The 26,997-nt window shown below is 40.1% G+C and overlaps 1 protein-coding gene across 6 annotated transcripts in view; it reads left to right on the top strand.

Annotated features, from left to right (window-relative positions):
- Arhgap24 (Rho GTPase activating protein 24) overlaps positions 1–26,997 on the top strand; it is a 461,940-nt gene that overhangs the window by 400,684 nt on the left and 34,259 nt on the right. For 5 of the 6 annotated variants that reach the window (XM_004661586.2, XM_045143258.1, XM_004661588.3 and 2 more), the window contains one exon: positions 20,819–21,026. In XM_004661586.2, the coding sequence (XP_004661643.1) occupies positions 20,819–21,026 (208 nt within the window). Of the gene's footprint in view, positions 1–5,971; positions 6,962–20,818; positions 21,027–26,997 lie in introns of those variants that run through there. The other variant, XM_004661587.2, reaches the window with a different exon arrangement.

The following is a 26,997-nucleotide window of genomic DNA, read 5'->3' as shown; positions in this document are numbered from 1 at the left end:
CACATGCACATGTTTGATTCTTCAGTGACCACATAAAGCCATATGCTCAAAGTCGTGCATTCGTCTGCAGTTCATTTGCAGTGGTAAGAGGCACTAGGGTGCTTATTCTGTCTCTCTCTCCCTCTCTCTCCTCTCTCTCTCTCTCTCTCTCTCTCTCTCTCTCTCTCTCTCTCCTCTTAGTCTCTCTTCTTGCAGATGAATACAAACTAGCTTTTTTAAAAAGCAAGAAGGGCCTGGGGGATGACTTAGGTCTTTTGTTAAGCTGGTAACTAGAGTCTCTCGTCTGGCTGGAGAAGGTGTCACTGAGGTTAGACTCTGAGGTTCAGCCCAAAAGTATGTTTGGGAATGGATCTGATTCCAGCCCCAAAGTGTGGAGAGGCCTGCGTGAGCTCTGGCAGGTGTATGCTTGCTGCCTTTTGGTATTTGCTGGGTGGTGGTGTTTTCTCTCTTTTCCTGGATTATGATTAAGAGCCAACTTCTTCCATTAATGGAACTTCCCCTGGATCTATAAGCTTGAAATAAAACCCTTTAGAGAAGATTCTTTGAGCTGCTGAGAAGAATGTGTATTCTGCGGAATTGGGGTGAAATATTTGAAAATCACTATTAAGTCCAATTGACCTACAGTATCATTTAGTTCCCTTATTTCTCAGTTTATTTTCTGCTTATATCATCTGCCTAATGATGATAGTGGAGTACTAGAGTCTCCTATTATTTTATTAGAACTTATTTATGCTTTGTTTTCTAACATTTTTCTTCAAAAAATTTTGTGTGCCGGTGTTTGATGCATATAGAGGTTTATGAATATAATATCCTCTTATTGTATTGGTCCCTTAGTATGAAGTGGCCTTCTTTATCTCTTGTGATTACTTCTGAAGTCTATTTTGTCTGGTATCATTATAGCCATATATTCTTATTTTTACCATAAGGAAGTGTCTATCTTCATTTGTAAGGTGGGGTTCCTGTAGACAGCAAATGGAGATCCATTTTCCTGATCCAGCTTTTTAGCCTGTGCCTACTACTTTTGATTGTTATTTTTTCTCTCAGAATATACACAAAAACATACAAAGTCAAGAAAACATCAAACTCCACAAAGCCTTCAACCTGACAGGGATTAACTCATACCTACAATTATAACTAAACATCAACAGTCTCAACACTCCAATCAAAAGGCACAGACTAAAATGCTGGATCAGAAAATGGAACTCCATTTGCTATCTATAGGAAACCCATCTTACAAATAAAGATAGACACTACCTTAGGATAAAAAGATGAGAGACAAATAGAGAATAGGCATGCTAGGGTCTTAGCCAGTGCAAACAAACTGCAGATGCATGTGCCACTTCGTACATCTGGCTTACATGGGAACTGGGGAATCTAACCCAGGTACTTAAGCTTTGCAGGCAAGCATCTTAACTGCTAAGACATCTCTCTAGCCCCATTGTTTTGTTTTGTTTTTATAAGTGCCCAATATGTCCCTCATATTCTGTTCACATGTTTTTTTTTAAGCTGTCATTGTTTTTGGACTGCTGGACTATTTTCCTCTGCTTTGTCCTCAAGTTATAAGTCTGTCCTCCACATGGTTTACTCTGTTGGGAGGCTTTCTTGGGAGCCCTTTAACAGAGTTGTTTCATTGTTGTTGTCAATTATGGTTTATTTCTTTTTCAGCATCTCCAACTGTTTATAGAATTCCAATTCCATGTCTTGATTAGACTTGCTTGTTGTTACTTGGAATTCATTCCTGCATTAGGTTATGTTTTCATTGAGTTTATTCCACTGACTGTTGAATTCATTTTTTTTTTTTTTTGGTTGGCTATTCTCCATTTCCATTATCTTTCTATTATGTTCTTTTTAATTCTCTGCAACTTTTTCTTGAGAATTGTCTTTAATTCTTTTTGTTGATTTGCTTCTGTTTCCTTCACACTTTAAATTCCTTTGTGAGTTGTTTATGTCTATTCTCTTCTAATTCTTCCATCCCTTGGTTCATGGCCTCATTAAACATGTTTAACATGCTTGTCACAGTTTTATTTTTGGGATTCCATGGCTGGAATTTTTCCCTTAGGTTTGCAATGGAGTCTTCCATTATGGGACTAGACATCTTTTGTGGGGATCTATTGGTTTGGTGTCTTGTGTTGTTTATCATTGGTGTTTTCCTATTTTGAGATAGTTGTCTTGCTTCACTAAGAATATAGTAATTATATCTCTTAAGCAATAAGTCTTGATTGCCTTGTCCAGGTTTGGTCAAGGTTGGAGAGGGATGATGGTGTATTCATGTGTTTTGGCTGGTGCTCTTGAGCCTAAGCCAGGCCCCTGTATGTTCAATTTCCCCTGTAAGGCCTGCACAACTCTGTGACCAATCAGGGTCCTGTTTTCTTTCTGCTGCTCACCTCCTGGTTTTTGGTGTGGTCAGATTGGCTGTGGCTGCTGGTGGCAGGCAGAAGGAAAGAGATACTGGGGATCTCGCTGCTGTTGTTAGACTTCAATTAAAGGTTTGTAGAGTCTGCTTGGGTCATGTATCTGTGGGGATGGTCTGGACTTAATGATGACAGGTAGAACCCTGCTTGTGGGCCTGTCCCCAGTACTTGTGAGTGGCGATCTGTTGGTTCCTTGCCTCCCCACCCCCATTCCAAATGCACCTGGGAGGCCAGGAGCTTCCTTACCTGCCTGGCCCAAATAGGCCTAAGGGATCCACACCTAATGTGCCTAGGCAGCTCAGAGGCTGCCTGCCAAGGCCAAATACTCATAGGTAGACAAGTGGTTTCCTGCCTACATGGTCTCAATGTGCCTAGCTAACCAGAGGTGTCCTGCTCATAGGGTCCAGATGAGGCCCTAATGAATTCTTTGTGTGAAGGTTAGGTAAATCCCCACTTACACTTGCACCACAAAATCCTACCCCTCTTTCCCACAGGTTCCTTTCCCATGGTTCCTATTCCACCATCCTACTCAGAAGCCCCAATTTTATTTTATTTATATTTATTTTATTAATAGTATTTATTTATTTATTTATTTATTTATTTTTGGTTTTTCAAGGTAAGGTCTCAATCTAGCCCAGGCTGACCTGGAATTCACTCTGTATTCTCAGTGCAGCCTCAAACTCACAGTGATCCTCCTACCTCTGCCTCCCGAGTGCTGGGATTAAAGGTGTGTGACACCATGCCTGGCCAGGAAGCTCCAATTTTAAATGCATTTATCATAGAGTCATTTCACCGTGGAAGTTTCATAATTTGTACTTTTTCAAAGCTCAAGTTTTTCATGAAGAACTTAGACCTACCTCTGTTTAGGTTGCATATATATTGAAATTGCTTTCTTTTACATTTCACTATGGATATTTGATTAAAATATGAGAAATGAGGAGTTGGGGAGATGTCTGCATGGATAAAGGCACTGGCTTCACAAGTCTGCTGGCAGAAGTTCAATATACAGCACCCCTATATTAAGACAGGTACTAGAAGGACACATGTGTCTTTCTGGGAAGTAGAATCAGTGGGATCTTGGAGCATGCAGAATCAATGCCCACATCCATCTCTCTCTCTCTCTCTCTCTCTCTCTCTCTCTCTCTCTCTCTCTCTCTCTCTGTCTCTCTCTCTCTCTCTCTCACACACACACACACACACACACCAAATAGAAAATAGGCACTAAAATATGGGAAACACCTGAGAAGCTTGCCTACTACTTTATTATAGAAATGATAAACTAAGTAGCAAAAGCATAGAATGTAGGACTTTAGAATTATGGTCCTTTTCAATGCATCAGATAAAGAAAAATTTTACAAATACTCAGATTTCAGATGGGTAAAGACAATCAATGGGGATGCAAAAACTAGCCACTCCCTTTTCACTATTCATCTTGAAAATAAAATTTAATATTCAATCTAGATACTTCAACTATCTGCTTAAAACACCATATATGCCATTTCTTTTCTGTTCACTCAGTATGCTGAGTAGTATAGAGCCTGCTTAAAAATAAATCCCCAGATTGAGTTGTCAAAACATTTAACTTTGGAAATGTTTAATTTTAGTAGTTCAATCTCTCTAAGATCTCCCCCTTCCCCTTTCTCTCTTTGATTGCTGTTTTTTGAGGTAGAGTTTCACTCTAGCCCAGGCTGACCTAAAATTGCCTTTGTATTCTCAGGGTGGCCTCAAACTCATGGCAATCCTCCTACCTTTGCCTCCCAAATGCTGGGATTAAAGCTGTGTGCCACCACACCCAGCTTGATTGCTTTTTACACTGGAGTTCTTTCCACTTGTTTTTGTTGTTGTTGTTGTTGGTGGTGGTGGTATTGTTTATTTGTTTAATATTTTATTGATTTATTTGGGTGAGAGTGGATGGGCATGCTAGGGCCTCTAATCACTGCAAACGAAGAACTCCAGATACATATGCCACCGCCTTGTGCATCTGACTTATGTGGGAACTGGGAAATCCAACCTGGGGCCTTAGATTTGATTGGCAAGCATCTTAATCATTGAGCCATCTCTCAAGCCCCTCAATTGTTTTTAAGCCCATGTACATGGAGGTGCCAGGCTTTGGATCACAGAGGAGTGGAGAATCTGCAAACTATTTGTCAGATCTGAGCATACCAAACCTCTTTAATTTTTACAAAATAGGTGTCCTCCTGTATATGTTTGAGTCAGAAACACTATTTGCAAATGATTACTGGGGTAAATAGCTAGCACTGGGCAAGGAAGGCAGTGAGATTCAGTAGCACCAACACAGACTAGCTCTGGGATTTTGCATTTCTGGTTTTACTTGACTTATTGTTGAGTTCCTCGCTTGTAAGACAGGAAGCTCGAATCAAACTATTTTAACTTCACAAGTCTATAATCTTGTGAAGACTACCTTTTCTCAAAAACATAATGCAGGTAAGTTAATTTTCCAGCTGCCTTGGAGTTTCCCAAGTGAGCACCCTGCCTGCCTTGTGGCAGTAAGTTAGACTGAATGCACTTCCATCTTCTTAGCAGCAGGCTGTTTCATAGAAGGAAAAGCATCAGTAGCAGAGAACAGAAACACCTACTGCTAAGGCTAGGTAGATAGCTCACCCATTAAAGACACTCAATTTTAAAGTCTGATGGTTTGTGTTCAATTCCCCAGTGCCCATGTAAATCCAGATGCACAAAGTGGAACATGCCTCTGGAATTTGTTTGCAGTGACAGAGGCCCTGACATGCCCATACTCATATTCTCTCTCTACCACACCCCCTACAACCAATAAAAATATTTAACAAAAAAGAAACACCTACTGCTCCTCTTATTGCTAGTCAGAACAATGATGTTTTAATGGGAGTACCTGCCTAGCACTGCTCACAGTTTGGGGATGCTCAGAGGCCATGGGGTCAGATGGGGTTAAAGCACTAGCATTCTACATCTGCTTATGGAACAGCCAGGTAGATGAATGATTAACCCAGTGAGTAAAGTATTTAGTGAGCAGGATTGACAGTTAGTGGATGTGGGGGCTGGGAGCCAGAGACTGCTTACAGAATCCTGTGCGAATGCTGAAAATGACCTGATTTTCAAACATAACCAGAAACATTTCCAAACGTGCATATATGTAGACATACATACATGAGTGAATTTGTCTTACAGTTATACGTGCAGACTTATTGCTTCCAGATTGAATTTTACAGACCTGCAACCACACACGTGTGTACATCTTATGTGAATGTGCTTTAAGGATATGCACATTATATTAGCACCGACAAATAGACTTGGCCAGGGAATACCTGGGAAAAGTACCTGGGGGAGGGGCTGTTTTAAAAGTGAATTTTGTAAAGGAAGAGAATATTTTGGAATGAGGATGCAGAAAGTTAGCCAGTCCCCACCCCCGGGAATGGTTTGGTGGTGTGGGTTTTCTGTCCTGAGCCAGCCTGCCCTAGGGGTAGTGCAAGAGGAGACCCGCGAGGTCAGGGCAAAGTCACAAAGAAGAGGAAAGGGCTTCGCACCGCGGCGCGGCATCCTCCCCCTCCCTTCATGCTGTGAGTGCACCTGCTGCATGTGACCAGCGGGCACCGACGGCAGCCGCAGCCACAGCTGTGACGAGAAAGCCACAGCCCCACCAGCTCCCGCCCAGCTATCATTGAGAAAAGGGGAGACAGCCGGCGCAGGAGGAGGGGGAGGAGAAGCTCTGCACCGAGCCCAAAGCTGCCTCCCGGAAAAGCCAAGGAGTCTCCAGGAATGGGCACTGTCCTCTTCTGACTTGGTGATTCCCTGGGGTGTTGGAAGACAGAAGGGGAAAAGGAGAATCCTGCCGAGATCATCAAAGGTTGGGGAGGGGTTGCCATAAAAGGCACCGCACCAGGAAGTTTTTTTTTTTTTTTTTGCAAGGAATCTATCATGCACTGAAAATGCTTGCTGCAGAAGGTGCCAGGAATTTCCTCCCCTTTTGCTCAGATGAAAGGATCCAGCAAGGACTGTCCTGAAGTATTCTCAAAAGGGGCCTTTGTGCCATCGGTCATCTTTCCCCCTGCCCAGGACTACTTTCTGACCTTTCCAGGGGAATCTCAGTCCAGCTGAGAAGACAATTCTTAATAAAACAATACACAAAGAACCTGGCTGGTTGAATGATAGTTGAAGCTTGCTTGCTGCAGTTATTTTTCTGTGACATTTTGGAAATGCAGAAACTTAAAAACTCTCTGAATTAGGCAAAAGAACAGGACGGGGTGTTTTTGCCAAAAAGGAGTCAAAGAGAATTGGTCACCCGTCCTTCACCAGGGACTTGAACGATGAAAACCTTGGAGTTCTGCATCTCAGCACCTCAGTCATAACACCCAAGCAAACATGAGCAGGAGCGGCAGTGGCTTCCACAGAGGGGCAGGGTGCAAGGAAGCCTGAGCCAGGCTCGGGACTTGGGGCCTGTATCATGCCGGAAGACCGAAATTCTGGGGGACGCACCTCAGGTGCCTTAGGGTCAGCTCCTTTCATCCCTAAAACTACATACAGAAGAATCAAACGGTGTTTTAGTTTTCGGAAAGGTAGGTAGATGATATGCTAATGTACTCTTTATCAATATCCACATATTTTCTGATGTTATCAGACCTGTTTATGCTCAGTAGAATTAGAGTTTGGAAACCAAGAGCTTAGAACTATACAAGAATGGTGTGGGTGTGTCCTTAGTTGTCTATATTTGTTATTCAAGGTTCATATTGATCTGTGTATTACTGTGGGTGAATGGATAGGAGAGGTGGGGCTTAAGAATAGTGGTTCCATAAGGGATCCCCTTGACTGACAGGAAGCAAGACTGAAAGGAGGGGCCAAAGCTCCCATGACCATACATACCAGCTTTGATCTGACCCCTTGAAACTGGCCCCTAAATCTCTGTTCTGCATCCAAGCCCTTTGGTTTTGGTGCTGGTTGCCTGTGCTGGCTCACTTTCATAGTGAGAAAATTTTGATAATCAGATTCTCTGTGGGGACCCTTTTCGACATTTTTATTCCAGAAATAAGAATCACCTTGACTTTCTAAATATATTATCACATGCCTTTGGGAAGTGGTACAGGAGCCAAGGTGGGGAAATGTGTCAGTATGTGATCAAGAAAACAAACTGAATCAAGTTATTTTAGAAAAGTTAAACATAAGTAAAAGAAATGTTTTCAGAGAAGGTTTATCAGTTAAAATATTTTTAAAATGCCCCCCCCCCTTTGTTAAAGTGAGGATAATTAAATAGGATGCCTGAAAGGGAACTGGATCATTATAAACTTAAAGTTATCCATAATAAGCCAATAAGTTAGCCAATAGCTGAGCTGAATGGTGACTACAGTTGTTACTTTCTCCATTATTAATTTATCTACCACATTTTAGTTAACCTACACTACTTAGTAACCAATCAATAAATAAAAGTTTGAAAATGCCCACAAACAAAATGTAGTGGGTATTTTTCTTTTAAGTGAGACACACATTCCCACTGTTTCTCTTTGAATAGCTAAGGTCTAACAGCCATTGTCATATAGTATGAGCAAAAAATTTAGGGAATAACTTGTATGACACAAGTAAATTAAATGAGGTACATATAATTTTATACCCTGTGTTTTGTAGATCTATAGGCATTTCATGGACACTCTCTGATTACATCACTGATAGAGAAATTAACAATGACAGAAATTGAAAACAGCTCAAGAGTTAATTCCTTTAAAGTAATTTCCCTTTTTCTCCATATTACCCTGCACTTCACAATACTGCGAGGTGTTTGGGGGTTTATCACTTGTTTTTGAAAAACAAAGCAAGGCATTTTTTTCACCTACTCCATTTTCCCTTGTGCAAGGTTGGAGGGCACACAGCAGATGTACAGGAATGCTGGGCTGCCAGCTGCTGTGCCTTCCTGCCACCATCAGTGTCTTCTTAAACACCAAGAGGGGAAGGCAGTGCTTGGGAAGAAAGTCCCTATGGGCTGGCTCATGGCTACACAAGCAGAGGGAAGAGCTCCCACTCTCCTCTCATGGAGACTATCGTTACAGCTGTCTTTTCTTTACAAGGTCTTAGATGTTTGGGGGGGGGGGGTCAGCATCAGTTGAGGAGTAAGAGGTGTTTCCTTTGCTATGCTGCACTCTGCACTCTGTCAGAGCCCCCCCCCCCCAAAAAAAAAAAAAAAAAAAAAACAGAGGAGTTGCTAGGGATTTTGGAGCCTCTGTCTCGCCCCTGGACTGCAGTTCTGAAATAGGGGTCAGGAAGGAAGGTGGCCAGCTGCTGCCTTGCATGTTGCCAGGCTGTTTGTAGCTGCTGCATTCACCAATCCTGGGGAGCAGTATGAAGCGCAGGAACTTTACATCTCTACTGAAGGCTTGTTGCTGTACAGAATGACTTCTCTGTCATGGACATGGCAGCTTAATAGTGCTGCGTCTTTTGTGCTTTACTAAATCTGGGGTTCGAGTGTTTCCCAAAGTAGACCTCAGTTTCTGTGCTCTTCCTCTACCAGCATCAGCATTTCAGCAGAAAAAAGGAACAACGAACAACATATTGACTTGCCTGTTTTTCCCATTGAACTCTTGTCAGGGGTAAGCCAACAGAAGGAGGAACACCGGTCAGAATGCAGGGCGGTGTTAGGGAAAGTTTCCAGGAGCTTGGTCAGAGTGTAGCTCGCATCCAGTACAAGCAGAGCTCACTTCTCAGAGCGCCTTTCTTCAGACTTCTCTGTCCTGTATGGCCCTTTTCATCTCCCTTTCTTTGTCCAGGAACTAATTAAGGTCATGGCAAATGCTTTTTCCCAGTGGGCCGAAAAACCTAAGAAATGGCTGTTAGGCAGAAATCTGGGTATTTATATGTTCTGGTAAGAGAAAGATTATAATGTGATTTTACCCTGTTGATTTTGAACTTTAAATTGTCATATCCATAAGAAAAAGTATTAGAAGCATAAGCTATGATGTGACTAGAAACAATAGTGAAATTTTAAACTCTGACTTGTTCTCACCCGAGGTCCCCTTTCTTGGAGCTAGGCCATCATTAGCTCCCTAGTGCATCACACCGTGGTCCTGACATCCACCGAGCCCCATTCCTGTTTCCATCACCTCAGCAGTCTGCACTTGTATTGCTTTGGACCTGCAGTTTACTGCAGCCTAAGTCATGACTATTGAAGATGTCAGTCATCTTCTCCTATCGACCACCAGCCTTCCCCACAAATTCCTGCCACAGCCCCTTTTCTGGGGAAAGTCCTACTACACATAATTATCAACACTTCTAACCAATTCCAACTATTACCCAGAGCATAAAACTTTTGATGCCCCCCGAGCATGTACCCCATGACTCCTCTTGTCCTTTCTCACTTTGTCCCCTGTGCAGGAATATTTGTTCCTCCATCCAAATTGCACTGAGTTCAAGACACTGATGGCTCTCAGTTTATTGGTCTTTTGCATTTACCAATAATACCTCTTATGCTATAACCCTTGAGTTTCATTTTTTCTGCTTCTCAGCCACTGTCCTTATATCCACCTTAAGTCATACATTTTTAATACATATACCCACAGACACTAGTTTATTTCCCCCTGGAATGAAGTTTAGTGACAAGACTATTCAATCAAGAATCCAAAGCTGGGCATGGTGGCACAAGCCTTTAATCTCACCACTGGGGAGGCAGAGGTAGGAAGATTGCCATGAGTTTGAGGCCACCCTGAGACTACATAATTAATTCCAGGTCAGCCTGGGCCAGAGTGAGACCCTACCTCGAAAAACCAAAAGTAAAAAAAAAAAGAATTCAAAATAAATTGCAAACTGTTAAATTAAAATAGAATGGCTCCATAAGTTTATATATATACTTTGTGTTGCTCAGGTTATAATCATGTTTATAGAAATAAATTTGGCCAACCAAAATGGCATCATCCAAATCCATATAATTTTAAGGTATTATAAGTATGTCACCAGTTTATATATCAAAGCATTCCGATGTCTCCATCAAGGGATACTGGGGACAGAAGGTAAACAAAGCAGCTTGCTTCAAATTATGAGTTCATAGACTTCTTGGAGATAATGAAATGGATAAGGAATTAGTCTATTATAAGCACTATGCTGTGTTTTATATGAAGTCTTAAGTGCCCACAAATGAAAGGCAAACTATAGAAGCTCATCTGGAAAGGTGATTTACTTGAACAGCAGGAAATCAGGCTTTCTCTTGGATAATCCTAAGAGAGGTGTCAGCATGCCCAGGAGATGCATCTAAGTGTAATGAAAATAATCTGGTGGGGAAAGAAGACTTTCCATATCACATGTACCTGTGTTTCTAACCCATACCTGCAACTTGGTAGGTGTGTGGCCTCAGAGAGGTCACTTGACATCTTTGAGTTTGATTCTCTGTTGAAAGAGATTCTCTTGAAAAATGACTGTTGATATAAAATCAGGAGACCCTGGGATGCAAATAATACATATAATTGATCTAATTAGACCTAGGCTACCAGGCTTTTATTTTCCTCCTTCTCTCTTTTCCCTGACTCTTGGCCTTTTGGATTAAAATTTTTATATATATATATATTTTTTTTGGCTGCTAGGATTGTGCTATTAGATAAAAGTAAGCTTTGGCTGGCTTTAGTTCTTTGTTCTGGACTGAACTGAATATCTTCATTTAGACATCCACATTTACCTAGGTGGAATGTTCATTGAAAACATTCATACTCATGGCCATGCTAGGGTCATCCTGCTAGCAGAGCTATAGCCAGCAAAGGAAAAGAAAAACAAAATCCCTCCCTCTATGTTGAGCTTGTGATTGAAGTTTGCAATAGTCAAGTACAGAGAATTTGAGTGACAACCAAGAAGGGTTTTGTTTGTTTTTGTTCACTCTTTCAGTTTTAGAATTGTATAGACAACTATGTTGTACCTAAGAACTACTAAAGAGTTGTGTTTTATAATAGAATTGTGCCTTTGTTTTGTGTAATTGAGCAGGTAAAGTGGTTTGATTTTATGCTTTCACAATTCATTCTGAAAGTGTTTTTGGAGAACTGTTATCTCCCCTGCCTTGACATTACATTCTAAGGGTAGAGGCAATGTTTCCCCATGGTAGAAGATGGGTTGGACTGGCTTGATACTACAGGTGGAAAGTTCCACACCATGAAACTTTGTTTCAAGCGTAAGAATTAAAATTTTGTATAAAATTAACCTCAGTCTGTATGTATAAGATATATAGGATGGGAGATGGCTCAGCCATTAAAGGTGCTTACTTGGAAAGCCTACAGCATGTGTTCGATTCTCCCGTACCCATATAGTACTAGATGCACAAAGTGCACCTGGAGTTCATTTTTAGTGGCAATAGGCCATGACATGTAGATATTTTCTCTCTGTGTGTCTCTCTCTCCCTCCCTAATAAAATCTTTTAAATAAATAATATATATGAAGTATAAATGAAGCTGTCTTTAGATCTGAGTCATATTAGATATGGATGATTATGTATATACAAATAGCCCAAAATCTGAAAATCTCTGTACTCAAACCCAACTTGAAACTCAAAATCTCAGACAAGGAATGCTCAATCTGTATGAGCTAGAAAGAGAGAGAGAGAGGGAGAGAGAGAGAGAGAGGGAGAGAGGTGGTGTGTGCACATGAGTGCAATTACATATGTCCCAGACATGTGAGTGAAGAAGCCAGAGAATAACATGGGGTGTCTTCCTCTTTTGTTCATCCATGTATTTTATTTGAGAAGGAGTCTTTCTTTCTCAATGGGGAGCTTCCATTTTCCAGAGCTCCAGCAATTCTCCAATCTCTGCTCCTCATAAGACTGGGATAGAGGCATGTGTGGCCACACCCAGCTATTTATATGAGTGCTCTAGAATCTAACTCAGGGTATATCCCACCCACTAAGGCCCTCATCCTTGTGTGATTATCTCCCTATCCCTGAGCTTTTGAGTTTTTTTAGAGCTAGAAACAATTTTATTTCTATCTGTGTGTGTGCCGCCATGGAAAAGGCGTTGCATTCTCTGCAGCTCAGTGTATGAACATGTATACATCTTCCTTGCAGTATAATTTTTACACATCATAAATGTAGAATAATTATGTTAACTGTGAAGTTGAGGAACTAATCCAGCCTAGATGGGCATCAAAATAAGTGCTTATAAGAAAATATGTTAAGCAATCAAAAAAGAACATGAAACTTGGGGTCTAGGCTAGAGGTTGATGTGATATTAGGAAATACTTAACACTGCAGACAATAATGAGTGGGCCTTTGCAAGATAAGATTTCCTAGTCTTACTCAGGAAGGAAGGACCTTCCTATTAAATGGAGCAATGTAGACATGGTAAGTCATGCTCTACTTAGGGAACTGCTTGTAGTTTTCCATAATTTGAAAGCATCTTGCATGTGAAGCTATAGGATTAAGAGTAGATGTGGTGCAGTGCTTGGTATACAATGGGTGCTACCTAAATGGTTGTTAATTGAATAGACTTATAAAGAAGCAGAGATCAGATTCCTGGGACTTCATTGCATGATAAAGAGATTGTTTGAGGGCTGGAGAGATGGCCTAGTGGTTAAGCGCTTGCCTATGAAGCCTAAGGACCCCGGTTCGAGGCTCGGTTCCCCAGGTCCCACGTTAGCCAGATGCACAAGGGGGCGCACGCGTCTGGAGTTCGTTTGCAGAGGCTGGAAGCCCTGGCGCGCCCATTCTCTCTCTCTCCCTCTATCTGTCTTTCTCCCTGTGTCTGTCACTCTCAAATAAATAAATAAAAAATGAACAAAAAATATTAAAAAAAAAGAGATTGTTTGAAAAGATAGATCAGTGGGTAACATTGGTAGGTCTGAAACAGAAGAGTGGCATGATCTGATTTAAAAAAAACAAAACAAAACAAAACAAAACTACAAACACGACTATTGGCTGTGAATTGAAACACCAGCTCCTGGAGAAAATTTAGGAGTCAGGACAAACACCTGGCTCTACAGATTCAGGAGGCTCAGGAAGTTCCATGACTCATGGCAGTCCTCCCTGAGGTTTAATAAGCAATGAACAAATGGTGAGGAAAAGGAGACCGGAAAAGCTGCCTGCGGGTTAAGCAGAGAGTTCCAGAGTTCAGCTTTCATGAGTGTTCACCCATGCTGTGGTGGACTTTATGATGCAGCCACCTTTGAGTCACTCTCCATCCTGTAAGTAACCCCTCACCCCATGCCCCCATAAGTAACAGCAATGAACACATTGGCTCCCCAAGCTGGACTTGAGTAGAATTTTTTCTTGGTCTGTTGTTGGTGCTCAACCTGATGTGAATAATATTTGTTATATTTTCTTCAGGAAAAAAGTCATATACTAATGATAGTGGTAGTTTTTGTATGAGTTGAGAACTCTGGTCTTCAGAGAGTATGCAAAAAAAAAAAAAAATCTTATTCGGGGCTGGAGAGATGGCTTAGCGGTTAAGCGCTTGCCTGTGAAGCCTAAGGACCCCGTTCGAGTCTCGGTTTTCCAGGTCCCACGTTAGCCAGATGCACAAGGGGGCGCACGCGTCTGGAGTTCGTTTGCAGAGGCTGGAAGCCCTGGCGCGCCCATTCTCTCTCTCCCCCTCTACCTGTCTTTCTCTCTGTGTCTGTCGCTCTCAAATAAATAAATAAATAAATAAATTTTAAAAAATCTTATTTGAAGCAATAGCAAAAGTTGAAGTAACCAATGTGGTGGTTAAATAAGTGACAGATGTTTGACTCCCGGCACATCCTCCAACACAAGGGAGGGTAGCTGGTGCCAGTAACCAAAATTAAGATTATAAAAAAGAGGCAAGAATCTTATGAATAGGAAGTGTCAGAAAAAGAGTGAGCTGCATAGTTTAAAGGGAGTGAGGCATACATTAATGGAAATGTAATTGTAAAGTAAAAGAGTTGAAAGTGACCAATGTGTTGACTAAAATGAGTAAAGAAAGGAAGAACCTGGGTTGACTCCCAGATGGCTCTTAAATACACGAGAGGATAGCTGGGGGCCCCAAAACTTGTGTTATAGTATCTGTAACCAAAATTCTGATTACAAAACGTAAAAGGTGTTTTAATGAAAAATGACTGAACTTGCTTTGAATTTTGGGCAGTTGCAGCCATGTACAGTGCTCCGTGTCAACAATTCCATATTTCATGTGAAGATGGGAAGGAGGAGGGCTGACATGGGAGGATCATAGATTCAAGGTCAATCTAAGCTGTATCGTGAGACCCTGTCTGCAAAACTGAAAGGACTTGAGAATTTTTTGAGATATGTTGAAGCATCTAATAGGCAGGTAGAATTCCAAAGCTAGAAGCCATTACAAGAACTCAAATTGAGATACGAATCTGGGAACAGCTGATATTTATGAGATTTAGATTGTCTCCAGCACAGAAGTTGTAGCAAGTAAAGCAAGCATAAGGCTGAGGACTAAATTGAGATGTTGATGTGAAAAACATTGCTTTTACCTCAGAAGGACTAAGAAATAATTCATTCTGGAGCCAAACATGAGTGACCATGACCAGGGCACACAGACTTTGGTTATCTAAACACCACCCTCCAACATGATGAACATTTTATGAACTTTTTATAGCTGTCATAAATCAAGACACTTTTCAAATACACTGATAGAGACACCAGGTAGGCAAGTTATGCTGAAGAGGAGAAATCTTGCTATAAACTTCATATAAGCCTTTGGGTTGGTGGAAACTAATGGGTCCGTTAGTACATTCCAAAAGCTTTCAACTAATACTCATAAGAGGATTTCGTCCCAGAGCTGGGCAGTGGCATGACTATGTAGAAGCAAAGGCAGCCCCACACTAAGAACTTAGCTTTCAAGCTGTTACATACTAGTTCCCAACAGTCATTTAAGTTTGAATGTACAACAGCAGTATAGATTTTGGGGCTGGAGAGATGGCTTAGCTTTTAAGGCACTTGCCTGTGAAGCTTAAGGATCCATGTTCATCTCCCAGATCCACATAAGCCAGACGCACCAGGTGATGCAGGCACACAAGCTCACACATGTGCACAAGCTGGCAAACATGTCTGGAGTTTGATTACAGTGGCTTGGAGGCCTTGGCATGCCATCTTTCTCTCTCTGTGTCTCATTAAAAAAAGGCAGTCTTTTGGGATTGCCTCAAAACAAACAAACAAAAAAAAGTGTAGAGTTTTTTCCTGAGAGTTTCAGTTCACTGTGATACTAGGGACAGGATACAGTAGATCACATCATCAAGAAGTCATGAGGACCTTCTGAGGGGGGAAAATAAAAGAAAACTAAAAGTACGAAGGGTCGAAAGAGAGAGAGAGAGAGAGAGAGAGAGAGAGGGAGCTTGATAGTTTTTAAGGTGGTGAAGCATAAATTAATACAAAATAAAATGTGGCTTCCAAGAAGTTTTTGGCGATTTTCAGAAAATGCCATTTTAATGGAATGGCAGGGTCAAGCGGTCAAAGTGCAATGGTTTATTTATAAACTAATGAGATAGGAAGCAAGGAAGAAAGAGGCCAAGTAGTTACAGAGCACAAGATGGCATGGCTTTGTGTGTGTTTATATAGAAGATAGAATTTAAGCATGTCTCGAGACACAGCCCACCCTAGCTACTGAGAATATAAGTCCTGTGTTAAGGAGGATCTTTACAGATCCTGAAGGGGTCTCACACTCCAGTTGACACAGCTTCCCTCATCATACAATAAATTCACCTGTGTGATTTCCTTTCCCAGCCCAGTGCAGTCCAATTGGCTGCTGGCTGATGGATGCTTTGTGTCCGTGTCAATGCCCCTGCAGGAGAAGTGAACACCACAGCATACCATTGTCAGCCAGAAGCGCCAAAGGCAGTTGACAGGGAGGGTGACCTCACTGAGAATTTAAATGGGCATAGCTGGGATTGTTTGCACGATACAAACCACAGAGAATATTTTTGTTAATCGTTTACTAATCGAGGTAAGTTTTCCACATGCTGCTAGTTATGGGTAATGCCTATAGCATTTTCCTGTTTTGTTCATTTTAATGTTTGAAATTTGAGTACTCCCTCAAAACTGTTAAATCAGGTGTTATTTTCTTCTTAAATTATCTTATCCCCATCAGTAACTTCACTCACAAGAATATTCTTATGTAGGGGGAGAGTCCATACCCACCATTGCACACTGGAGATGTTAACCTCCTTGATTCTAGTGCCATAAAATGGATAGTATACATCCACAGGAAGTCATTAAGGAAGCCTCTTGCAGCACCAATTCTATAGCCACAAGCTTATTTCCCTAGAGGAATTACAAATCATATGGACATAATGTCTGCCTATTTTATCTCTCTTATGTTTTATATTGTTAAATGGGCATTAGCTTTACCTGAGGAAAAGGGCTTGTTTCTTTGAGTAACATAGTCACTGAAGTACTAGAGATTTTCCCTCCTCCTGTTTTTGTTCTAGCATTTCCCCTACCTCCTATCTAACTCTTAATGTGATGAGAGAATTCAGGTCAGAAAGCCAGTGTATGGCAGGACACTTTCTTTACACTGTTTTTGCCATTGTTTACACCACATAGTATTGTGCAATAGATACAATACAGAGAAGCTCTGAAACTTCTCAGCTGTGAACAGATCTTAGCTCCACCGTTTACTAGCTTCATAACCTTTTGGCAAGTCCCTTGCTCTTTTTGAGTGTTAACTTCCTCATTCATAAAATATCAGAGCAGCTGGTGCCTACCTCCAGGGGTGCTATGAGCTTTAAATGAGAGATAAACTGCTGATAAACATGCTTGGAATACATGGATTGGCTACTTTCTTAATTGTTTCAAAATATTTATTTATTTGAGAGAGAAGGCAGCAGATGTATATATATGTGTGTGAGTGTGTGTATATATATATATATGTGTGTGTGTGTGTGTGTGTGTGTGTGTGAGAGAGAGAGAGAGAGAGAGAGAGAGAGAGAGGGGGCATACTAGGGTCTCAAGCCATTGCAAATGAGCTCTAGGTGCATGTGCCATCATGTGAGCATGTGGCTTACATGGGTACCAGAGAATTAAACCTGGATTCTTATGCTTTTTAGGCAAGTGCCTTGACCTGTAAGCAATCTCTCCAGCCCTTGGCTACTTTCTTAAATGATAACAGCATATAGGTTTTGACTACTATTTTAAATTATTATAAAATGAAGATAGCTGCTGTTCAAGGAAGAATAGCTTTTAAAACTGAATAAATCTGAACATGAACTTTCAATCTTTCATTGTTGCTTTGTAACTAAATTTGAAAAAATAGATTTAATCTCTCAGCCCCAAGTTTCTCATGTGTAAGTAGGGACTATAGTAGTTAAGTATCTCTTACAAAAGTGAAAGAACTAATTTCAAGGATTAATTAAATAATGCATAATAAATTTAAGTTTCTTATTATATTTTACAGATGAGTTCTTATTTTATCATAAAGCAAAATTGCCTGTTCAAAACAGCAAAAGACATACACATCAATCACTGGTACACACCTATGTATATGTCTTCTTTTAATATCTCCTGAGATGTTGCCAAAAAGGAAACTCTGAGTGTTTTAAAAAAGATTTTTAAGTTGTGTACAAAACTAAATTCTCAAAGTTTGGTTCCCTTTTGAAGTGTTTATAGGAGCTAAGCCAGAACATCTTTACTGGATTTCTCCTAAGTTTGGAGAGAAAACTTATAGCAGATATTCAGGGTGAGACATCACAGATGAATATGGTATACTTGCCAGTGTCAACACACTGTTTAAAATGACCAAAAGGCCCATGGACGTCTAGTTCCTTAATTTTGGTAGGATAGCCTCAAAAAGCTATAAACAAATAAGCAGCATATACATTTATTATTTATTTATATATTTGACAGAGAAAGAGGGAGAGAGAGAGACAGAGAATATTCGGGCATGCCAGGGCCTCCAGCCACTGCAAATGAACTCCAGGTGTGTGCTCACCCTTGTGCGTCTGGCTAACATGGGGCCTGGAGAATCAAACCTGGATCCTTAGGCTTTGCAGGCAAACGCCTTAACCACTAAGCCATCCCTCCATCCCATTATCACATGTATTTTCAAAGAACTCCACAGACCCTTCATTCATAGCCATTGTGCAAGCCTTATTATTAATCATACATCCTAATAAAAATGTGAAAACTTTCTAGTAGCACAAGGCCGAATGGCCTCCTCACTATGGGGAAGTGTTTAATGTTGTAGCTTCTGGAGTGGAAGTGTCCACAGAAAACAGGAGTGAGAATGGCTGCTGAATTATGAAAGCTGCAAGCTTCACCATCAAGGAGATGCTTGTTCCAAAGTCTCCAAAATAAATTCTCCTGCCTCTACAGCTACGTGTATTGACCTTGGATGCCCTTCCCTTCCTTCCTTTGTTGTGTTTCATATTACTTGAATTTTGATATCAAGCCACTCAACATTATTTCTTTCTTTTTTTTTTAATTTTTTTTTTTTTAATTTGAGAGCAAAAAACAGAAAGAAAGACAGATAGAGGGAGAGAGAGAGAATGGGTGCACCAGGGCCTCCAGCCTCTGCAAACGAACTCCAGACGCGTGCACCCCCTTGTGAATCTGGCTAACGTGGGACCTGGGGAACCGAGCCTCGAACCGGGGTCCTTAGGCTTCACAGGCAAGCGCTTAACCGCTAAGCCATCTCTCCAGCCCTCAACATTATTTCTTATAAGGAAAAATGTTAATTCCATTAGTACTAGATATGCTGACAAAGGATTGTTTTATTTGGTGCCATTTCCTCCCAACTCTTGCATGACCTAGTGGGCATGAGTGACCTTGCGCTTGCCTGCCCTTTGTGCATCTGGATTTCCTGGGATCTGGAGAGAAATCCAACATGGGTCCTTATGCTTTGCAGGCAAATGCCTTAACTGCTAAACCATCTCTCCAGCCCAGCTGCATGCTTTTATTTCTCAGAGTGTGATGACTTTGGATTTGTGAATCCATAACTACATTATTAACAAGTGCGAAGCAAAACATATGCTGTTATTATTAAATGCTTAGCTGAAGGGCTGCTGGAATTACTCCTAGACATCTTGGAGTCTAGACACAATATAGCTTCACAGCATATGCTTTCGTTGCCTTTTTGTGACACTCGTTAGACCATCAAAACCATTCAGTGCTCTTCAGTCTCTCTAGGAACATGAGAGTCATATGCTTAGGGGAACCCTGTCTCCTGAAAAGCTGATTATTGGGCTAGAGATATGTCTTACTGGTTAAGGTACTTGCCTGAAAAGCCAAATGACCCAGGATCAATTCCCCAGGATCCATGTAAGCCAGATGCACAAGGTGGCGCGTGTTCTGGAGTTTGTTTGTAGTGGCTGAAGGTCCTCGTATGCCCAGTGGAGTGTTCACTGGACCAAGAAGGACATATGGTTTGTAGAAATTTCATGTTTTATTACTACTGTGCACTGGCAAGTTCAGACAATGCCATTAAGAAAACATCCTCCCTGCTATGACATCACCATTGTCTTTGCCCATATCCCTGAATAATCACTCTCTCAGACATCGTCATTGTCTACACCCCTGAGCAGTTACTCTCTCATAATTTTAAGTTTTATCTTTCACATTACTAGTTCTGTTTTTTTTTAATCAAGTAATAGAAGACTCCTCTGTCACAAAATTCATGTTTCTGATGCAAACGTCTACTGTTTTTAATTTAGTAACAAAGGAAAATGTCAAGAAACGATGGTTTAAAATGAATGTGTAAATTGAAACTCTGTCTGATTTTTGTTTGTTTGTTTGTTTTATCGAGGTAGAGTTTCACTCTAGTTAATGCTAACATAGAATTCACTCTATAGTCTCAGGCTGGCCTTGAACTCACAGAGATCCTCCTACCTTAGCCTCCCAAGTGCTGGGATTAAAGGCATGTGCTACCAAGCCTGGCTTTGAAGTATTAAAAAAAAAAAAAGAAAGAAAGAAAAGAAAAGTTAGGTTTTCTTTTGTGTTTTTTTCACTTTAACTATAGTCATCACATCACAAGTTGACTAAAAAATAACAGAATTTAAGCTAAATGCAGGGCTGCAGAGATGGCTCAGTGGTTAAGGCACTTGCCTGCAAAGCCATCCTCTCTGTCTGCCTCTTCTCTCTATGATTGCAAATAAATAAATAAATACTGAAAATAAATGTGAATTGGATATAAAGATAGATTATAACAAAAATAAAGTTTAACTATTATCTTCATTTTGTAAATACATTTGTCTTGCATATCGATCAAAATTAAAATGAGAAAGTAAGGAAGAAAGAAAAGGAAGAAGGAAGGAAAGAAGGAACAAAGGTCATTTATAGTAGTATTTTTGCTTCAAAGTGGAAATCTCAGTGCTTCTGTTTTAGTCTTAACTGCAGCAGAAAGAGGCAGTGCAATAGAAGCCCTCTTCACTTTAGAATTTTAAGTCATGACTTTGATTGGCTGGTCCATTCACTAAGATTCAAAAAAAAAAAAAAACCCTCATAAGTGCAAAGAGGAAAAAAAATCTCAAAGTTTTATGCTCTCATATGTTTCCAGGTATTTTTGGCCAGAAGCTCGAGGACACCGTGCGCTACGAGAAGAGGTATGGGAACCGGCTGGCCCCCATGCTGGTGGAGCAGTGCGCGGATTTCATCCGGCAAAGGGGGCTGAGAGAAGAGGGTCTCTTCCGGCTGCCAGGCCAAGCTAATCTTGTCAAGGAGCTCCAGGATGCCTTCGACTGTGGAGAGAAGCCCTCATTTGACAGGTACAAGTCAACGTCTAACCTCATCCTGCGCTGGGAATCTCGGGCTAAACGGAGGGGTGCAGTGGATTAAATGTCATAACCTTGCTTCATGTGCAATGTACAAGATCGATTATTGGGCCACACAAGGTTGGATTTTCTTACTAAGTTACAAAGTGAGGAACTTTAGATGTCATTATCTAGAATACATTTTTTTAAATTGTTTATTTGCACAGGCCATGGGCTGTTTGTGGTACAAGCAAACGCCCGATGTTTGTACAACTTTTTTCATTTGGCTTACATGAGTGTCTTGGGAATCAACCCTGGGCTGGCATGCCTGGCAAGCACATGACTTTAACCACTGAGCCTTCTTCTCTCCCCCTGCCACACTTTTTTCTTCATCTTATAACATGATTGCTTGCCTGTTTCCTTTGATACCAAATTAAAACTCTATTAATCTTTGCATTGGAAAAGGGAGCTTGTCAAAGCAGACTCTTCTATTATTTGAAATTGTTCAATATTTTTCAGTTAAAAAATATTAAAAGAATTGATATGCAAAGATTAAGATGTGGACATTTAATTAAAACTAAGATAATAAAATGTTTTTTTTTTTTCTTTAATTTGATTTATTAGTTTTCTTTTCATCAAATACAGGCAGTTTGGTACCATTGTTTAGGCTCGTCTATGATCTACCCCCTCCCATTAGATCCTCCTTGTTGATGTAAATGGGTCGTGCATTGTGGAGTTAGTCTCCAGTTATTGGTATGCTAAATGTCTCTGCAAATCATGACCCAACATGTGACTCTGACATTCTTTCCACCCCCTCTTCCGCAAAATTTCCCTGAGCCATGTTGGATAATAAAATGTTTTTAACAATGTGTAGCTGTGTCTTAATTTTGAATGTATGTGTAAGGTAATAAAAAGAAGTAAAATAATGTGAAATCTGAAAAATAATGGAAGTCTCAGAGAAGACAACATGGAATTACCACAATTTCAGGAATAAAGAGTTAACTGTTATTAATATTTTGTGAATTTTGTCACTTTCTTTACTTTTTAAGAAAAATTTTAAAAATTTTTTGGTACTAATATTAAGCATTATGTAGCAGAATTTTTCCTGTTGAAAGTCATGTTGACAATATCCTTTTATTCAAATATATTTTAAAATAACATTACCTTAGTAGCTACTTCTGATATCTACTATTTTACTCCACCTAGATATTATTTATAATCATTCAATTATACTAAATATTCATGATGATCTGCTATTGTAAACATAATTGTAGTAGATAAAATATTTTTGGTTTTAGGTTTTCTTTTTAGGAGAAATCCTAATATTTGGGGTTTTTGACCAATGACAATTGATGTATAAGAATTTCTGACTATGTCTGCTCATTTAGGCTACCACAACAAAATAGTATAAAGTGGGTGAGATTGATAAAAAAAACAATACTTCCAAAAGTTATGAAGACTAAAAAGTCTAAGACAGTGATCCTGAAAAATGGTTTAACTGGGGAAAGTATCTAATCTGGCCCTTTCTGTCTATGTCTTCCAATGGTGAAAGAGAACAGCTTTCCATGACTATTTTATTATTAATGTATGGCATATATGCATGTATACATGTATGTGCACTCATATGTGTATATTGTCATAGATGTGTCAGCACATGCATGTGTGTGTGTGTGTGTGTGTGTGTGTGTGTGTGTAGGACGGAAGTTGACATTGGATGTCTCCAACCACTATCCACCTTATTTAATGAGGCAGAGGGTCTCTTACCAAATCACATCAACTGGACTGGTATGGCTAGCCAGTTTGCCTCTGGGTTCCTCTTGTCTCTGCTTCCCAAGCACTGGAGTTCCTGGTGTGTGCCAGCATGCTCAGCACTCCCATCACTTCTAAGGTTCTGAACTCATGTCCTCCTACTGCATGGAAAGTGCTTCACTGACTGGGCCAATCCCCAGCTCCTTGAGGCATTTTTTTTTAATTTTTTTAAAATTTATTTATTTGAGAGCGACAGACACAGAGAGAAAGACAGGTAGAGGGAGAGAGAGAGAATGGGCGCGCCAGGGCTTCCAGCCTCTGCAATCAAACTCCAGACACGTGCACCCCCTTGTGCATCTGGCTAACGTGGGACCTAGGGAATGGAGCCTCGAACCGGGGTCCTTAAGCTTCACAGGCAAGCGCTTAACTGCTAAGCCATCTCTCCAGCCCCCATTTTTTTTTATAATGGCACGAATCTCATATCCTATTCCAAAGACTCCACCTTTATTATTCAATTATGCCCCAAGCCCTATCTCCTCACACTCATCATCAAGTCTCTACTATAAAAAGAATATTTAGACCATAGTATTTACTAAATGTTCTTCATCTTTGGAAGTATAGAATGAGCACATGATCAGATAATGGACAACCGAGTAGGTGAGCAAACATTTGAAAACATGGATAAAAGAACCCCCATGAGTGTGAACTCTCATTAACCACTGTAGAGATGTGCACTATGCCATCTAACATCTCTTTGCTGATCCCATGAAACAGTCCAGGATGATGATAATATTCAGTGCTGGTTTGTGTTCAGATAGAAATCCTGATACTAGATACTAGTAAGAACACAAATTTTCTTTAGAAAATAGTTTGTCCACTCATTCTAAGGCCTTTAAGAAGGAAATTCCATTCCTCAAAATAAACTAAACAGTTGGTACATTTGATAATTGCATTACTGAGTAAGCATTCTCCTTTCTCTCACCCTAGAAGCAACATTAACACCTTCATATTTGTACTACACAGTTCCAATAACAATACCAAGTATTTTAGATTTTTTACTGCAGCACTATCCTATTTTAGGTACCAGTGGTGGTGTCAGGTATGTACAATTGCATAATAAACCATACATGAATTTTTTGAGTCAAAGCAACAACTATTTTATATTCTGTTTTGGGGCATGCTAGCTAGCCAGAGATATCCTGTGTCTGTCCCATGAAGGACAGGAGGTGCCTATTTAGTGCAATTGTCTGATACACAAAACTTTATGTATAAGTTCAGCACCTGCCCAGCAATGCTGGTGGCTGGTTCAGCCTCTTCCTTACTCGTTCCGCATTTTAGCCAGCTGTCAGAACTCTTTATGGCAACCCAGTACTCAAAGACAGCAAGAGTAGGAGCCACAGACGTACTAAAGAAGGGGCCCAGAAGCAGCAGTGTCATGTGTACTGAGTATTACTGGGAAAAGGCAAATCACAGGCTATCTCACAATTAAGGAATAGAAGAAGAATTTACTTTCTATACTAGTGGCATGGATATGCAGAGAGAGAGATAGAGAGAGAGAGAGCCAATTATGCAAGTCACTTTTGGAAGCAATATACATTATTCATTTGTTTAACAGATAAGTACTGAGTGTTTTCTGTCTTAGACATTGTCCTAGGTAGAAATGAAAGATAACCAATATGCAGTGAATATATTATTTCAAAGAATAATGAGGAAGGCATGCTCGTTTGCACATGTGAAAACTCCCAACACTGCTGATTTTACAATAAGAATAGTATATTCGGGCTGGAGAGATGGCTTAGCAGTTAAGTGCTTGCCTGTGAAGCCTAAAGACCCCGGTTCGAGGCTTGATTCCCAGGACCCATGTTATCCAGATGCACAAGGGGGCGCACGCATCTGGAGTTTGTTCGCAGTGGCTAGAGGCCCTGGTGTGCCCATTCTTTCTCTCTCTCTCTCTCTGCCTCTTCCTCTCTCTGTCTGTTGCTCTCAAATAAATAAATAAAATAAATTTTAAAAAGAATAGTAAATTCCTAGATTCAAGAGGGGTGAGGTAAAAAGAGCAACATTTTAGTGGCCAAATGTAATCATAAGCTACACTGGTAGTGGCAAGAAAAATCTACAATTGCCCAAGGGATGGTGAGATTATTTTTTAGAATATTATACAAGTAAAATGTCCTAACCCATGTACTTTTTTGGTTAATTAGTTGTTTCATATTTCTTTCTTTTCTTTTCTTTTTTCTTTTTCTTTTTTTGCTTTCTGAGGTAGGGTTTCACTGTAGTCTAGGCTGACCTGGAGCTCATTCTGCATTCTCAGGGTGGCCTGGAACTCACAGCAATCCTACTACCTCTGGCTCCCTAGTGCTGGGAGTAAAGGCATGTGACTCCATGCCTGGCCTCATATTTCTTTTTTTGAAAATGTTTTCTTATTTATTTGCACTAAGAAAGAGAACACAAGCAAGACAGAGTGACAGAGAGGCAGAACTCTTGCCCTTGCAAATGAACTCCAGACACATGCACCAGTTTGTGTATCTGGTTTTACATGGGTACTGGAGAACTGAACCAGGCCAACCCAGACTTGCAGACTTTGCAAGCAAACATTTTGAATCACTGAGCTGTCTCCTTAGCCCAATATTTCCCACAGTGAGATCTTTATCATTTTGCATTCTTCAGTATGTGGAGAAAATCACTGGGAGCATTTATTAATTCAAGTTAGTGTAAACACTGTTCACCAAACATGATAATATGTACGTGTGTTTAAAACATGCTATGCCTTTTAGTAGGCATTAAAATGTAAGAGAAACTGCATAAATTTATCATTATGATGCATTTTAAAGAATGAGAATGAATAAACACTTTCAGTGTTTATTCTATTTTTGCTTGTTTCCCACAGAGTCAAGAGGATTTAGCTTTCATCATTCTTTTTAAATTCTTTTTATACTTTTATATTTTTAAAACTTTTATATTTGCTAAAATCTGGGAAGAAGTTCCCAGAGTTATTTTTCAAAGATAACCTCTAGTCATTGACATTATAATACTACTTCTAAACCTTGACATTTGATTTTTAAAATATTTTTATTTATTTGCAAGCAGAGAGAGAGAGAGAATGAATATGGATGTGCCAGAACCTCTAGCCTTAACTCCAGATGCATGTGCCACTTTGTGCATCTGACTTCACGTGGGTACTGGGAAATTGGATGCAGGTCATTAGGCTTGGCAGGCACATATCTTAACTGTTAAGCCATCTCTCTAGATTTTTTTAAATTATTACTTTTTCTAATAACAGTTAAAATGTGTAAAAAGTTACAGTATAAAATATTAAAATTATATCTAAATATTATTAAAATTATATTTATCTCATACCTTTTTGTATGCTATTTGGAATAAAGAAGAATGAAGAAGGTTAGATGATGACTATTCAAGAAATACAGCTTTCTTTTTTTTAAATTTTTTTGTTCATTTATTCATTTGAGAGTTACAGAGAGAGAAAGAGACAGAGAGAGAGAGAGATTGAGAATGGGCGTGCCAGGGCTTCCAGCCACTGCAAATGAACTCCAGATGCGTGTGCCCCCTTGTGCATCTGGCTAACGTGGGTCCCGGGGAACCAAGCCTCGAACCAGGGTTCTTAGGCTTCACAGGCAAGCGCTTAACCACTAAGCCATCTCTCCAGCCCAAGAAATACAGCTTTCTATGCATACTATTTAAGTATAGAAAATAAGATATGTAGGCTTATAAATATAGATTATCAGGACATAGATACATACATATGGAAAGTTTGTTGTATTGACCAGGCATGGTAACACACACCTTTAATCTCAGCACTTGACAGGCAGAGGTAGGAGGATCACTGTGAGACTGAGACCATAGTGAATTCCAGGTCAGCCTGGGCTAGAGTGAGAACCTACCTCAAATAACAAAAACACACAAAAAAAAATAAAGGAAAAAGAAAGATTGTTATATTTCAATAACACATTTTTTTTTTAATTTTCCTTTTCTCTATAACATTACATCATGAACAACTGCCCATGCTACTGGGTAGTTACTAGAAACATGATCCCAAAGCTTGCTAGACCTTCACCATCTCAGCCATCTATTTTCTTCAGGGCTTCCCTGTGCTCAGAGTCTGGCATATATTCATTCTGTAGAGAAAGACATGTACGCTCGTGAACATCCCTGTGCTTTTGAACCTTTGGATGCATGTAGGGTTGGGAAGATAGTTCTACATTTCAGTGAAAATTATTTC

Source organism: Jaculus jaculus, chromosome 2, assembly GCF_020740685.1.
Source record: "Jaculus jaculus isolate mJacJac1 chromosome 2, mJacJac1.mat.Y.cur, whole genome shotgun sequence".
Lineage (NCBI taxonomy): Eukaryota > Metazoa > Chordata > Mammalia > Rodentia > Dipodidae > Jaculus > Jaculus jaculus.
This window is presented reverse-complemented; position numbering and strand designations above follow the sequence as displayed.